General features: G+C 42.1%; 1 protein-coding gene across 5 annotated transcripts in view; it reads right to left on the bottom strand.

The window, feature by feature from the left end:
- CFAP251 (cilia and flagella associated protein 251) overlaps positions 1-16,317 on the bottom strand; it is a 71,963-nt gene that overhangs the window by 37,404 nt on the left and 18,242 nt on the right. For 4 of the 5 annotated variants that reach the window (XM_070475240.1, XM_070475239.1, XM_070475241.1 and 1 more), the window contains exons 6-12: positions 15,318-15,429; positions 14,988-15,068; positions 8,865-8,942; positions 7,445-7,495; positions 4,574-4,788; positions 1,700-1,894; positions 327-577 (exon numbers count right to left, since the gene is read on the bottom strand). In XM_070475240.1, coding sequence (XP_070331341.1) covers positions 327-577; positions 1,700-1,894; positions 4,574-4,788; positions 7,445-7,495; positions 8,865-8,942; positions 14,988-15,068; positions 15,318-15,429 — 983 coding nt within the window. The remainder of the gene's footprint in view (positions 1-326; positions 578-1,699; positions 1,895-4,573; positions 4,789-7,444; positions 7,496-8,864; positions 8,943-14,987; positions 15,069-15,317; positions 15,430-16,317) is intronic. The other variant, XM_070475243.1, reaches the window with a different exon arrangement.

The following is a 16,317-nucleotide window of genomic DNA, read 5'->3' as shown; positions in this document are numbered from 1 at the left end:
TTTTTTAAAAAAGAAAGAAAGAAAAGGACTACATTGACTTAAGAAATATCAACTCTGTGCCGAGCCTTGTCCGAGGTGCCAAGGAGATAGCAACGAACAGGACAGACAAGGTCCTGAGAGGGAGGAGTAAACTGGAAAACATGGCACCATGGGATGAGACCAGGCGGTACAGAGTTCTGCAGCATCCAGGGGGCCCAGGCATCCCATCTGGCCTGGTGTGGGGAGTGGGTCAAGGTCACCTTCCTGGAGCTGTTACAGCCGAAGGCAGAGCCATTTGGGTCTGTTTTTGGTTTAGAACCTAAGACAGGTGGATAAGATGAAAATACCTTCAGGGTTGTAGGTCAGACTCTGAACTCCAAGCCCCTTCTCAAAGACCCTGCTGAAGAGGTATTTTTTCTGTTCATAATCCCACACTTTGATCATCCCACAGAAACTTCCGATGGCGATGAGGGGCTGGTATGGGTGGCAGGAGATGGCACAAATGGCATCCCTGGGCTCAACAAATAACTTCTCAAGTTTAGTCCCATCTACTGTCAAGTGGTACACTGATGCATCTGATGTTCCGATGATAAAATTCCTGTTTGCCAAGGAGAGACCAGCCCGTATCAGCACTTGCAGGGAACGGGGCACGCCAGCAATTCTAATTGCACATGAAACGCCTCTGTCGTCTGTAATTTAGTGACATTATTAACCCAGCATCTCCGAAAATACGCCACCAAAACCCAACAGCCTCCATTTGCAAGTGAAAAAGCCCACAGTTCTACATGTAAATTGAGTCATTAAGTATGCAGATGGACAGTCAGTTGTACAATTAGCTAATCTGCACATGCAAATATTCATTTGTGTATGCAAATATGGGGCTGGGTGCACACATACAGATGTGCCTGCAAATATGGCAAGGGTAATTAAGCAGGCTCACAGATAATTCTGTCTTGAAATGTTATGGCTATTCACTATCAAATCCCTTTAACCATAGAGCTAGAACAAACTCAGCTCAGAGAAAGGAGACCAACCTACAATGAAGGACTCCAGAGGCAACTGAAATCAGAGCCATTTCCAGTTTCCTATCACTAAATATTCTTTTTTTTTTCACTAAACATTCTTAAGAGGAGAATGATGTTTCACTTTAAAAAAAAAGATTAAACAGTGATCATAATCAGCCAAGGAGATCCATCTCTGACCCAGTGAAAGGCCTAACTAGAAAGGCCAGGTTCCCTGTATTTCACATTCCAGGAACAGGAAGAAGATACCACAGTACACAAACTAAAAGAAGACCGTTTTTTGACTATTTCAATGATAAGGTTCATGAACAACTTCAACTGAGCGCTGAAGAATTGATGCTTTTGAACTGTGTGCTGGAGAAGACTCCTGAGTCCCAAGGAGATCAAACCAGTCAATCCTAAAGGAAATCAAATCTGAATATTCATTGGAAAAACTGATACTGAAGCTGAAGCTCCAACTTTGGCCACCGGATATGAAGAGCCAACACACTGGAAAAGACCCTGATGCTGGGAAAGATTGAGGGCAGGAAGAGAAGGGGATGACACAGGATGAGATGGTTGGATGGCATCACCAACTCATTGGACATGAGTTTGAGCAAACTCCGAAGGATAGTGAAGGACAGGGAAGCCTGTGGTCCATGGGGTCACAAAGAGTCGGACACTTACTGAATGAACAACAACAACAGTTAACAACTCACCTTACAACAAAATGGTCACTTTTTAGAGTGCAGTCTGGAGGATAGTTTGTATTTTCGGTCGGAGGAGCTGCTGGGGTCTTTGAAAAGGACAGGGATCTTATGGAGCTGAGTTTGAAGTGGCTGTACCAGTTCACAATGGAGAGGGTGTGATCATAGAACTTGATGTTGCCCCGAATGTCGCCTGTGACAATATAGCTGAAAACAGAGGATAAAGTCAGTTTGTTAAATAATGGTGGTGGTGGTGGTGGTGGTGTTTTAGTCACTAAGATGTGTCCAACTCTTTGTGACCCCATTGACTATAGCCCGCCAGGCTCCTCTGTCCATGGGATTTCCCAGGCAAGAATACTGGAGTGGGTTGCCATTTCCTTCTCCAGGGGGTCTTCTTGACCCAGGGATCGAATCCAAGTCTCCTGCATTGTAGGTTAAATAATGATACTGACTATCATCTACTGAACACATATGCCAGCCTCTGGACTCCAGGCGTTGTAAAAACTTTCACTGAATATGGCCCCATGTGGCTGATTTACTGTCATTCCCAGTTCCCGTTTGGGAAACTAAGGTTTAAGGCCTGGGATTGCCAGATTTAGCAAGTAAAAATGCAGGATACTCAGTCAAATCTGAATTTCAGATGAACCATGAGTAAATTTATAGGATAAGTATGTCCCAAATAGTGTATGCTCCCAAATGCAATTGCCTCATGCAGTATTTGGGACATATATATATATGTGTGTGTATATATATGTGTGTGTATATATATATATATATATATTTAATTTATTTTCTGCATCAGGTCTTTGTTGCAGCACAAGAGATCTTGAGTTCTGCATTCAAATCCTTCACTGTACAATGTAGGATCTAGTTTCCTGACCAGGGATCGAACCCAGACATCCTAGCACTGGGAGATCGGAGTCTTAGCCATTGGACCACCAGGGAAGTCCCAGGACATACTTAAACCTGGCAACCCTATCAGAGCCACATGGCTAGACTACGCAGGGGTCCAAGTGTATGCAACACGAAGTCCATGCTCTCTGCTTTCCTCTGCCCTGCCCTCCAAGGTCAGTCCTGTGCAGCGGCAGTGGGCAGTGATTTCCACTCTCCACCACAGACTACAGATGACAACAGAGTCCGGCTACCGTCCCTCTGAAGTCACACAGGCTGGCAGTGGGACACAGGGAGACAACTGCTGTGAGAGGGATCGTAAAGCCCTGTCAGTCATCACAGCCAAAGGCAGTGCTGCGTGACAGAATGGTTTCTATTTCCTCAGAGCCATCCCAATGAGCTTGTTTTTTTTAAGCCTCTGACACTAATTCTAATCACGGGGGGGGGGGTGTGGGGGATGGATTTTCTCATATATATATATATATACACATATAAAGCGATTAAATGAGGTTTCTGATTAATAAGCAAGGCAAGTGGGCAGAGTAATTGGCTAGAACGGCGTTCACTGCCCTCTGCTGGACAGAAACAGCAAAACAAGGCAAATGTGTTTTTCTGTGTGCGTCTCCAGTGTTTGTTAAGACTTCTTCTTGCAAGGGCTCCCTGGTCCTGGCTGGGGTTTTTTGTTTGTTTGTTTTGTTGTTGTTTTGGCTGCACCACTCAACATGCAGGATCTTACTTCCCCAAGCAGGGACCGAACCCTCGCCCTCTCCCTTGGAAGTGCAGAGTCTTAACCACTGGACTGCAGCAGAAGTCCCCTGGCTGCGTTTTACTTAACATGGAGAGAAGAGAACCCAAGCATGGTCTTCCCTGGGTCCTAACCCCCAATGATTAAAGTTGACTGCTTCATCAGGTGTGATTCTACTGCTATCTTTTCCCACCAACTGGGTGAAGATGACGATTTGCATTTCTCTTTCCAAGCCACGCCAGGGCCTCACTGTTATTAAAGAAAGGGGAAGACCTTTAATATAGACCCTATATTAAAGAAAGGGGAAGGAGAGCAATGGGCCTTTGGAGAGCAGAGGGCACAGTGACTCCCACCACGTGGGCAGGGTCCTCGTCATGAGTCAACTGTCTCCAGCACTTTGGGGAACTTCCCTAGCACCCTGACAAGGGCTGTGGTACCTAGAGCTCCCCTGTGCCTGAGAGCGTGCTAGGAGTTTTACAATCCTTGGGACGTTCCCTCGTAGTCCAGTGGTTAGGACTCAGTGCTTCCACTGCAGGAGACACAGGTTCAGTCCCTGGTCAGGAAACTAAGATCCAGCAAGCCATCCTCACAAAATCACTCAGAGAGGGACAGTGTTATGGTGCCCACTTTACAGATGGAAGAATGGAGGTTTGGTACATTTAAGTCCCTTGTCCCAGGTCACTCAGCAAGGAAGGAATGTATTTGGCATGTGAACCCCTTTATGTCTGAGGCTAAGGCATGAGGCTGAGATCAGTTGTGGATCCCCACAGCCCCTCAAAATCAAAGAGTTAAGGAACTCTATAAAGTTTTGTTGTATTTCATCTTTTCATGGTTGGCAAATGTTATTTTGTCATCAGGAAAAAAAAATAGCTCTTTATGCCATATTCTTCCATTGAAAGAATGTAAAATTTAGGGTGCAAAATAAGTCTAATTAGGGCAGAAGAAGAAAAAAAGCCAGTTACTTTTTATTTCACCAACCCAAAAGGATTGGGTTTAAAAGTAATGCATGCCCATGCAATTTTTTTTTTAAAGCAACCCAATTAGTACAAATGAGACTATAAAAAGAAGTAAATCCACCCCTGCCCTTAATCTTGGTTCTCAGTTCTTTTCCTCAGAGGCAACCAATGTTCCCAGTTAAATTGGTTCTCCCCAGAAACAATCTTTGCATATACAAAATATGTATCTACCTCCAAAAGGGTTTTTAGATAAGTTTATAATCATCTACAGCTACTTTTTCATTCACTAATTACCTGTCAACTGTAGTGAGCACAGTGATACCCTCCTTCTGCAAATGAACCAGTTTGCAAGGTTTGATATGGGGAAAGCCCATGGAGGAGGAGGCAGATGGCAGTGGGCGGTAAATGTCCCAGACAACCAGCTTCCCTTCCATCGTCGCGGACAGTATTTGGGTTAAATTCAAGTGAAAGATAGACTGGCTAAATTTTCCCACGAGCTTGTTGAATGTCTGTATTTCAAAAGACAGGTTGCACGTTATATGTACACGTTACCGTTGATGGTAAATATAAAACAAAACATTTATCAGCACAACGTTTTATAATGTTTCACCTAAATATAGTAGGAAAAAAATAAAGTAAAAAAAAAAATCACTTAAAAAACACTTCCCTGAGGATTGCCATGATCCAGGCAGTTCTGAACCTCTGAGGGTTTGCTAAGAGCAAGTGAAGGGTTACGTACGGACTTAATTAAATGGTTTGCTTAAAGCAAAAGAAAGAGTGGTTAATCACTGTTTATACCTGCACAACTTCTCTTTCAGAGTTTTCAGAGACTGATAAGGAAACTAATGTCTGTCATGAACAAAAGCATGCTCCAGCTGTAAAAAATCATAAAACAATTCTCCCAGTCTTCGTCTGATCATAAATCATCTTCCCATCAGTGGAAAGTAAGTGCTTTACACAGAAATGCCCCTAAGATTCCTTACTAAATGTATGCTATGTAGGATAAGGCACCAGGCCATCTTTCTCTGACAGTGTCCTAGATACGAAGTATAGAAAGAACGCAGAGCAGCGAGTGAACCCTTGGTGAATGTTTACTGAATGAATACACGAAGGAAATCAGTGATCTGTCATGATACAGCAAGTCTGCTGTCTGGCTCTCTACTTAGGCAGAGAAAAGCCGAGGGTGGACCTCTTTGAGGTCAGTAGAAGTACAACTGGTCAAGCACAAACAGTACATTCTGTCTAAAAGCAGCCCTGTTCAACACGAGGCGTTTTTATCATTTCAAACTGCAGCCAATTCTCATTCTTTGTGGATTCCATTTTTGTGAATTTACCTATGTGCTGAAATGTATGTGTAACCTCTAAAGCAATCCTCGTTGCACTTCACAATCATTTGCAGATGTGTGCGTGTGCCGAGTGGCAAAAAACTTGACATTCCCAGCTGAGGTCAAGTAAGGCAATTCTCTATCTGGTTTCAGCTCTCAGGAAGCAAGTGTCCTTAGCCTGGTCTTTACTGCCATGATGTTTGCTCTTGTTTTTTTTGGGGGGGGTACTTTTTATTGGTGATTTTGGTATTTAAATTGGCTCCTGAACATGGTATTAAAATACCATATGGTGCTCTTGAGCACGAGAAGGCTGTGACATGCCTTCCAGAGAATTCACCTGTGTTAGATAAGCCTTATTCAGGCATGAGTTCTACCTGGTGCTGTCAACCTTGACTCCAACGTTAAGGAACTAACGTTATAAATTAAATATGGTATCTTTAAACAGAAACATACATAAAACAAGGTCATGGATCTGTCAGCTGATGAAAGTATGGTGACCCTAAGCTGGCAGGAACCTGTTCTTACAACTCTCCTAGGAGCTACGATTCAGCATCCACTAATTCAGGTCTGCAGAGACCTTACAGAACATAGCTATGGCAAATAACGAGAATTGACTGTATTTAGTTTTTGATACTTCGAGTTATAAAAAGCTGAGTTTGTAGACAGAATCATCTTCTTGCCTTGTGTCCACTGTCTCTCTCTATTTTTTCTTCCTGCATGCTTGCTTGAAAAGTAAAGTTTTATAGACTGAATCAAAAAAGAAGAAAGGAAACAGAAAAATCATCATAAGGTGCACACTGAGAGCAGGTTCCATGAGTATCAGAAACAGAAACTGATGCAGGAGACGGGACTCAAGGTCCACCCCTGGTGCAATCGCTCAAAGAAAGCCGGCAGGATAAAATGTTTCTGCCAACACCTGGCTCACCACCTTCCTACTGGACCTTAAACAGCTAAACACCCAATATCAGTTTTCAAAATTTATTTTTGGCTGTGTCAGGTCTTAGTCGTGGCACGCAGGATCTTTCGTTGTGGCTCGCAGGCTTCTCTAGTTATGGCACGTGGGCTCACTTCAGTTATGGTACGTGGGCTTGGTTGCTCCAAGGCATGTGGATCTTAATTCCGTGACCAGGGAACGAACCCACGCTCCCTGCATTGGAAGGTTGATTCTTAACCACCGAACCACCAGGTAAGTCCCTCCATATCATTTTTTAATTGTTCTGAAAACTAAGCAGCTTAAAGGGATCCACTCATGTCCAATGACTTTACTTACATCACCCCAAATTAACTTTCATCCTTTGTCACAGGCACACATACATTATAAAAGCCACCAGTTTCTTGGGTATTTGCTTGTGGTAGTAAATTTCCTTTGCCATTTATTTTCAATATTGCAGGATAAATTTATAATTTTTTCAAACTTTTAATTTTGTATTCGGGTATAGTCAATTAACAATATTGTGGCCATTTCAGGTGAACAGCTAAGGGATTAAGCCATACATATACATGTACCTCTTTGCCATTTATTTGTATTCTATATTATTTTTAAAAATCCAAAATAAATGGAAAAAAAACAAAACAAAACAAAAGCAAACTTATTATTGATTTTGGATTATGAAAATTACTGTGGAAATTTAAAAAAAATTAAATATAACAAAGAAAATCAGAAAAAAAAAATCCTTCCATTATTTTAAACTGACCATTCAGTATGGTAAAGGACCTCAGTAAAAATTTCAAATTATTTCCCAATATCAAGACACACACAGAGTACCCAAAGTGACTAGGCTGACACACACATACTTATTTCTTACAAAGTCAGGCATATAAAAGTACAATACATACTCACTTTTTCTGTTAAAAGCGGGGCACTGTGAACAAGTATGCCTCCCTCTGGATACTGATAAGCACAGAAAAAAATAATCACTACTAAAAAAAAAAGCCATTTCCAAAAGAAAAGCAACGTAACAGCAAACTCAAAACAAATGCATCGAAACAGGGGCAGAGCTTTGCAATTTCTACAGGTAGGAGAACCTGCTATCTCCAGGAACATCTAAAAACATTCTAAAAGAAAATAAATAAATAATGCCACAAATGACTGTGATTTTAAGTGGTTGGTAATGCAGATCTGACTTCTGCATTTATAAGGGTTTAAGCTATCATTAATACCTGAAGTAAAGAGTTATCACTGTAAATTTGTTTTGCATTTTTTATTGAGGGAAAATTCACATAACATAAAATTAACCATTAACCATTTTAAAGTGTACAACTGAGTGGCATTTAATGCATAACCAATGCTGTGCAACTGTTATTCTCTTTGGTTCCAGGACACTTCCATCACCCTAAAAGGAACCCTCCTATCATCAAGCAGTCACCCCCCATCCCCTACTCCTCCATTCCCTGACAACCACCATTCTTCTTTCTGTCTCTATGGATTCAGGTATTCTGAAAATTTCCTATGAATGGGATCATATGGTATTTGGCTTTTTGGGTCTGGCTTCTTTCATTGACCATAATGTTCCCAAGGTTCATCCACAGTTGCAGTAGGTGTCAGCACTTCATTCCTTTTAAAGACTAGGTTATACTCCACATATGGATAGACCACATTGGATTTATACATTCACTAGTTGATGGACATTTGCTCCTACCTTTTGGGTATTGTGTATAATGCTGTTGCTCTGAACATCTGTATATAATTATCTGTTTGAATGCCTGTTTTCAATTATTTTGGGTATATACCTGGAAACTGGTGGGTCATATGGTAATTTTAGGTTTACATTTTGATGTCTTTTTAATACCATGATTTTTCCCTGTGTCAGTATACATTATCACCAATCTGTTTGCTAATCAGGGGTTCAGGATGGGGGACACATGTACACCCATGGTTGATTCATGTCAATGTGTGGCAAAAACCACTACAATATTGTAAAGTAATTAGCCTCCAATTAAAATAAATTAATTAATTTTAAAAAAAGGGGAAAAGAGCCCAAGATTTGAAAACTCCTATATCTTAGGCCTTAAATACATTCAAAAAAATATTCATTTCATTAATTTAAAAAATTAAATAGAATTTAAATTATGTGCTTCTGGCTTAATATGCTAATTTCCAGTGGGGCTAAAATAAATGCTATAATTAAATCAAAACACTTTAATATGTTTATTGCTTTTTAAGTAGATACTATATTGTTACATTACCAAAACATCTGTACTCAAAGAATAAACAGATACTCGTCCATATATTTAAAACAAATGAAAACAGTTCTACTTACCCACGTATAATATATTGCTTGTGTTTTACTATTGCTCACCAATTCTTTATTATTTGTTGGATTAAAAATTAGGTAGTTCTGAAATATAAGATATTAAAATATATTACATTATAATAAAAAATTTTCTGTCTCTCTCTGGTTAAGTTGGATATTAAAATAAATAATATTTTGGGGACTTCCCTGGTGGTCCAATGGTTAGGTCTCCATACTTCCACTGCAGGGGGCACGGGTTCAATCCCTGGTGGAGCAACTAAGATCCCACAAACCAGGTGGTATGGCCAAAAAAATAAAATTAAATTAAATAATACTTTTAATTAAAATAAATAACTGAGTAGGAATATAAAACAGAAAACACATGGCATTTTATAAGCAATAGGAATATAACTGAAATAATGAGTGTGAAAATGAATGAACTCAAACGTGTTTCCTTTCTTATTTAGTCTTATTTACTATAATTCATCATCTATAAACTGGAACAAGCAAAAGTAAACCAGTATTCACCAATAACCTTTATTCTATGTCCTTTTGGACAAAGGCTGCTGTGTACTCATTTCTAAATTTAACGGGGCCACAAGGGAACTTGGAATGAATACAAAATATTGGAAAGATTTTCTGATTCCTGCCAAGATGGTGAATAGCATGGGTTGCCTGGCTCCCTTCCCAAAAACCAACCCTGTAGATACTATAGAAGTGAAGGAAACCTGAAGTGCAGAACAACTAAAACAAGTGAGGAATCCCTGGGGACACTTAAGTGCAAGTCTTGAAACGGTATGTGTGCAGGAGGCGGGTGGCTGCAGTCTAACAGGAAGGGGTGCACAGGAGGCAGCTCTGAGAGATGGGCTCAAGAAATGCTTTATAAGTTCCGTTCTTGCCCCTTCCACCCCATCACCGACTTCTTGCCCCTTGCTTGCTGCATCACTTCAGGAATGTGAGCTACCAAGGCTAACGTCTGAGGATCAATTTCAGGACAGCACAAAGGTCTGGGTGGGGAAAAGACCTGGTGAAAGGAAGTACATGGACGAGGCTTCACAAAGGCTGAAAATCAGCCTCAGGTCACCTCAATCTCTGATGAGATGGAGGTGATTGCTTTGCCAAAGGCCCAAAAGAAGCAAAACTAAGTCTTCCTTGGAGAAAGTTATTACCATCCTGAGCCTCAAATTATTCCTATTCTTCTTAAAGTACAACATCAGGCATTCAGTGAAAAATAACCAGGCATATGAAAGAGTCATATGACTGAAAAGGAGGAAGATGAGTGGTCTACAGAAAGAGAACACCAGGTAATTTTTATGACTGAGTGTTCCACTGAATGCATGTACCACACCTTCTGTATCCATTCCTCTGTTGATGGACACTTAGGTGGCTCCCACATCTTGGTAATTGTAAATAATGCTACTTTGAACATTGGGGTGCATATATCTTTGTGAATCAGTAATTTTTTTTCAGATATATGCCCAGGAGTGGAATTTCTGGGTCATACGGAAATTCTACTATTAGCTTTTTGAAAAACCTCTATATTGTTTTTCAATGGCTGCACCAATTTACATTCCCAGGGTTCCCTTTGCTCCACACCCTCACCAATATTTACTATATGTGGCCTTTTTGATGATAGCCATTCTGATATGCGTGAGGAGATAGTTCATTGTGGTTTTGATTGGCATTTCCCTGATGATTAGCCACCAGATAACTCTATTTTTAAAAAGAATCAAATGGAACTTCTAGATCTGAAAAAAAAAAGCTTTAAAAACTCAAAATATGGTTTAACAGAAAGTTAAATATAGTCAAATAAATAATTTGTTAGTAGAAAAGAAGTTACCAGGGAAGCCAAATTAACAGTAAAAAAGGAAGATAAATTATAGGAGAAAAGATACAGAATGAAGCATAAAGACATAGAAGAACAGAAAAGAGAATAAAAGACCTATGGGACAAGCTGAAAAGGTCTAACTTACATATAGCTGGAGTCCCAAAAGGAGAGGAAAGAAAGAATGTGGCAGAAATAATGTTTGAAGGGACAATGGCCAGAGTTTTCCAAAACTGAGGAAACATGGCATCTCAAGTTCAAAAAACCCAAAGGATAAAGTTTTTTAAAAAACAACAACAACAACAACATATCCATTCACACATAGATACACCATCCATCAAAAAACTGCTGAAAACCACGAGAAAATCTTAAAAGCAGCCAGAGGTGGGGGAAAAGACACATAACTTTCAAAATAGCAGTAAGATTGACAGTTGTGGGACTTCCCTGACGGTCCAGTAGTTGAGAATCCACCTGTCAATGCAGGGGTCATGGGTTCAATCCCTGGTCCGGGAAGATTCCACATGCTAAGGAGCACATAATCCCTAGAGTCCGTGCTCTGCAATAAGAGACGCCACCTCAATGAGAAGCTCTTGTACCACAACTGGAGAGGCGTCCCTGCTCAAAACTAGAGAAAGCCTATAAGCAGCAACAAAGATCCAGTATAGCCAAAAAAAATTTTTTGTAATTTTAAAAAATAAAATCTATAAAAATTAAAAACTAAAAATGGGGAGACCCATTGGGAAGCTATTTTTAAAAAAACAATGTCCATTTGATTGGGGATACCAGTGACCGTGGGCAGCACAGTTCTGTTAGAGCAGTGGGTGGGTGGAGGACAGATGGGAAGAGGGAAATGTCCATCCACAGAGGATGGATAAATAAGTCCTGCAACACTCAAAGAGCAAAAAACAAAACAGCAGTGGAGGTGAACAGGAATTGCAGCTTAAGGATAGACATGGGCAATTCTCAGAACAACGCTGAGCAGATCAAACAATTATTCTGATTCCAAACACGTGCATGCTTGGCCATTTCAGCCATGTCTGACTCTTTGCAGCCCCACGGACTGTAGCCTGCCAGGCTCCTCTGTCCATGGGATTCTCCAGGCAAGACTATGGAGCGGGTGGCCATTTCCTACTCCAGGGGATCTCCCTGACCTCAGGCATTGAACCCATGGCTCCTGCAGCTCCTGCACTGGCAGGTGGATTCTTTACCGCTGAGCCACCAGGGAAGACCCAGTCACAAAGATAGAAAGGTCAAAAACGGGTAAAATGAAAACAGATAGTATTGAGAGATACATATGTCACCGGAGAAAAGTAAAGCACAGGCATGAATAATACAAAATTTGGGATAATGGTTAACTTTAGGGAGCAAGACCGAGGATGAGATCAGGAAGGGGAACACAGGGGGCCTCTAGGGTTAAGGTAACATTCTATTCCATGATCCTGTGATGAGCACACAGGTATATTTTATTTTCTTCTCTAAGATATACACGTTTTGCATGTATGCCTTATTTAGCAACAAAACACAAAGAGGTCAAATATTGCCTGCAAAAAAAAAAAAAAAAAAGGATATGAAATGAGGAAGTAGAGAAAGTAAGTGTGGATGGCGCTTCTGAGAAGTCTCCCTGTAAAGAGGAGCAGGGGGCGTAGCTGGAAGGAGATGTGGGGTCAGAGCATTCTCTCAGGATCAGTGGTCCTAAAGCATGTTTATGTGTAGTAGAGGGAGGGGTGAGAGCTGCAGAAGGGCCTCAGGCAGCCAGGAACTAGTGCACTGGCCCTTCACTGCAGTCAGAGGGGAAGAGAAGATGGTGAGGTTGAAGGTGTGTGGCAGATTTACAGGGCTTCCCAGGTGGCTCAGCGGATAAAGGATCCACCTACAATGTAGGAGACACTGGTTTGATCCCTGGGTTAGGAAGATCCCCTGGAGGAGGGCATGGCAACCCACTCCAGTATTCTTGCCTAGAGAATCCCATGGACAGAGGAGCCTGGCAGGCTACATTCCACGGGGTTGCAAAGAGTCGGACATGACTGAAGTACCTGAGCGCACATGCGCGTGTGTGCGCGCACACACACACACACACACACACACACACACACACACACGGCAGATTTGGGAGGGAGAACAGCAGGCTGGTGTTTGTATCTGATGGCTTCCATTTTTCTCAGTGAAACAGGAGGGGTAGAGGTCATCAGCTGAGTGTGGGTGGCAGGGCAGTGGGAGATGGGAGGAGCAGCTATGAAACTGTCGTCTCTACAAATGAAAACGACAGTCTCCCAGAGCAGCCAGGCCAGGCTGAGAGCCCCCTTGAAAGTTTTGACTGAATTTTAAGTAAGATGAATCTGCTCAGTTGGGTGGTTCTCATCAGCCACATTCAGCCCTCTGGGGCCTGGATCCAGAGGAGGCTGATGGTGGGACACACCCAGGACTTGGGGGGAGAAGGCCAGGAGTTTGTGCCATGCTGTCCACAGTACTTCCTGAGGGGGTGGAGATGTTCTATCACGTGTGTTGTCAACAAGCGTAGCCACCAGGTCCACGTGGATGACGAGTGGTTGAAATGTAGCTAGTGAGACCAAGGAAATGAATGTACGCTTTTATTTTAACCAATTTAAATTGAAATAGCCATGTGTATTTAGCAAAGCTGCAGTATAGAAGTCAGTTGCATTTCTATACACTAGCGATGAACATTCTGAGAGAAAAATTAAGAAAACAACTCCACATAAAAAACATAAAAACATAAGCATAAAAAAATACTCGGGAATAAATTTAGCCAAGGAAGAGTGAAAGATTTGTACACTGAAAACTACAAAACACTGCTGAGACATAGACTTTTTGACACAGTTGGGGTGAGAGAAGGGGGGATGATTTGAGAAAGTACCATTGGAACATATATACTATCATATGTAAAATAGTTAGCCAGGGGGCATTTACTGTATGACTCAGGAAACCCAAAGCTGGTGCTCTGTGACAACCTAGAGGGTGGCGGGGGCGGGAGTGGGGTGTTCAAGAGTCGGGGCCATACATATACCTATAGCTGATTCATGTTAATGTATGGCAGAAACCATCACAATACTGTAATTATCCAATGAAAAATAAAATACAACTAAAAACCTGGTGAGATTTTAAAAAAAAAAAAACCACTGCTAAAAGAAATTAAAGATGATATAAATAAATAGAAAGACGTATTGTGCTCCTGGGTTGGAAGGCAATACTGTTAAGATGACAATACTACCCAAAGGGATCTATAGATTCAGTGCAATCTCTATCAAAATCCCCAAAATATTTTTGGTATCTCATCCTAAATATCCAAGTACTACTGGTAACTCTAAGAAGTAAGGAAATTTGAGACTTCCCTGGTGGTCCAGTGGTTAAGACTCCAGCTCACAATGCAGGGAGTCTAGGTTCAATCCCTCATCAGGGAACTAGATCCTGTTTGCTACAAGTAAGAACTGGCACAGCCAAATAAATTTTTTTTTTTTTAAGTAAGAATTTTTTTTTTTTTTCTGGGTGCAGGAAGAATGTTGGCGGAGGGGGAGAAAGAGAGAAAATGGATATAAAACTGATAATGATGCATGTCTGGCTGAGTCCAGTCACCCAGACCTCCTGCTTGGGTTCTAGTTCACACAAGCAACATCCGTCCTGACCACAGTGCCTGGCGCACAGCGCAGTAAGTGCAGGTGAACAAAGGCTACGAGGTTGACTGAGATGGTACAGAGCAGCAGTCATTGCTCTTGGTGCCCTTGGCAAGTCGCCTCATGCAAATCAAGAATACTGATAGTTGCCCTATATGAAGAGTGGTTCAGAGCATGCTTCTAGAATAAGAAAAGCTGGGTGACTGTAGACCAATTATTTGATAATTAATAGCAGTAATATTAATTCCATAGTAACCTCTTTCTAGCATGTTGCATAGATTATGTGAGATACTGCATGCAAAGAACTTAGCAGAACCTGCACATAAGAAGAGATTTAAAATATTAGCTATTATCACCAAAAATAAACTAAGGACATGGATGCGTGCATAAGTTGCTCCAGTAAGTGGCCAACTCAGGCTCCTCTGTCCACGGGATTCTTCAGGCAAGAATACGGGAGTGGGTTGCCACTTCTTCTCCAGGGGATCTTCCTGACCTAGGGATTGAACCTGCATCTCCTGTGTCTCCTGCATTGCAGGTGAAATCTTTACCACTGAGCCACTGGGGAAGCCCAAGAACACAAATAGGAGTTTTTAAAAAGCTCTAGTGCACCATAACTAAGCTCCAGCAAAACAAAAAGGAGTTTTGACCTGGCTCCAGGGTAACTTTAGGTGGATCTTTACAGGTTCAAGTTGAACTCACCTGAAAACCATATTCCTTGGGGAGGTCAAGAGTGCATGCTGGCGTTTCTACCGCTAACGTCCACTTCCAGATGCAAACCTTCTGTGAGTGAAAGCAGACAGAGGAGAGAGAGAAGTTTCCCGAACACTGCTGAAGTCACCTACACCTCTCATGGTAACCCAGTGACTTCCACTAACTGAGCAATGCACAGTGAGCTTGGCCTCAGGCAGGGAGCCCCTGACGGGAATCTGGTCACCCGTGCACCCAGAGAACCACAGAGGCAGCACGGCCTGAGCAGAGCTGCTCACGGGGACACATTTGACAGGCTGGCTGCCCCAACGGGCCCTGTACCTGGATTTCAGCATCTGAGATGGTTGCCAGATACTTAGCGTCACGGGTGATGGCCATGGCCCTGATGCCGTTATCTTCTGGGCAGCTATCAAATATCGTGTGCACAGGAATGCTGCAAAACACGATGGGGGACCCCCACTTCAGGAACAGGACAACTGTGGTCTAGCCACACTATGGAATGTCACTCTGTCACAAAAAGGAGTGAAGCACTGACCCGGGCGACAACATGGATGAACCTTGAAAACATGGTGCTGAGGGAAAGGAGGCAGACACCAAAGGCTGTTCATTGTATGATTCCATCTACATCAAATCTCCAGAATAGGCAAATTGATGGAAACTGATAGCAGATGTATGCTTGTTCCAGGGGGTTGTGGATGGACGGTGGGGGAGTGGGTTGTGACTGCTGACGGTTTCAGGGTTTGTTTTCGGGGAGAAGGAAATGTTTGGGAACCAGATAGAGACGATGCCTGCCCCCCACTGTGATTACATGAAATGCCACCGAATTGTTTATTTTAAATGGTTACTCTTGAGACTTTCCTGGGGGTCCAGGGGTTAAAACTCTGCGCTTCCACTGCAGGGGCCCCAGGTTCAATCCCTAGTTGGGGAACTAAGATCTCACATGATGCATGGTGTGGCAATAAATAAATAAATAATAAAATAAAGTGGTTACTTTTATGCTACGTAAATTTTGGTGGTAGTGGTTTAGCCACCAAGTTGTGTCCAACTCTTTGCAACCTCATGGACTTGTAGTCCACCAGGCTCCTCTGCCCATGGGATTCTCCAGGCAAGAATACTGGAGTGGGTTGCCATGCCTTTCTCCAGGGGATCTTCTCGACTTAGGGATCAAACCCCCATCTCCCGAGTTGCAGGCAGATTCTTATACTGACTGAGCCATACATGAATTCCGCCCTAATTAAAAAAAAAAACTCTAATCTGGCCCTTAACATTCCTCAGCCATAAAAATGAATGCTTTTGAGTCAGTTCTAATGAGGTGAATGAA

Source organism: Odocoileus virginianus, chromosome 12, assembly GCF_023699985.2.
Source record: "Odocoileus virginianus isolate 20LAN1187 ecotype Illinois chromosome 12, Ovbor_1.2, whole genome shotgun sequence".
Lineage (NCBI taxonomy): Eukaryota > Metazoa > Chordata > Mammalia > Artiodactyla > Cervidae > Odocoileus > Odocoileus virginianus.
Note: the sequence above shows the minus strand (reverse complement) of the source record. Positions and strands in the feature narration are given on the sequence as shown.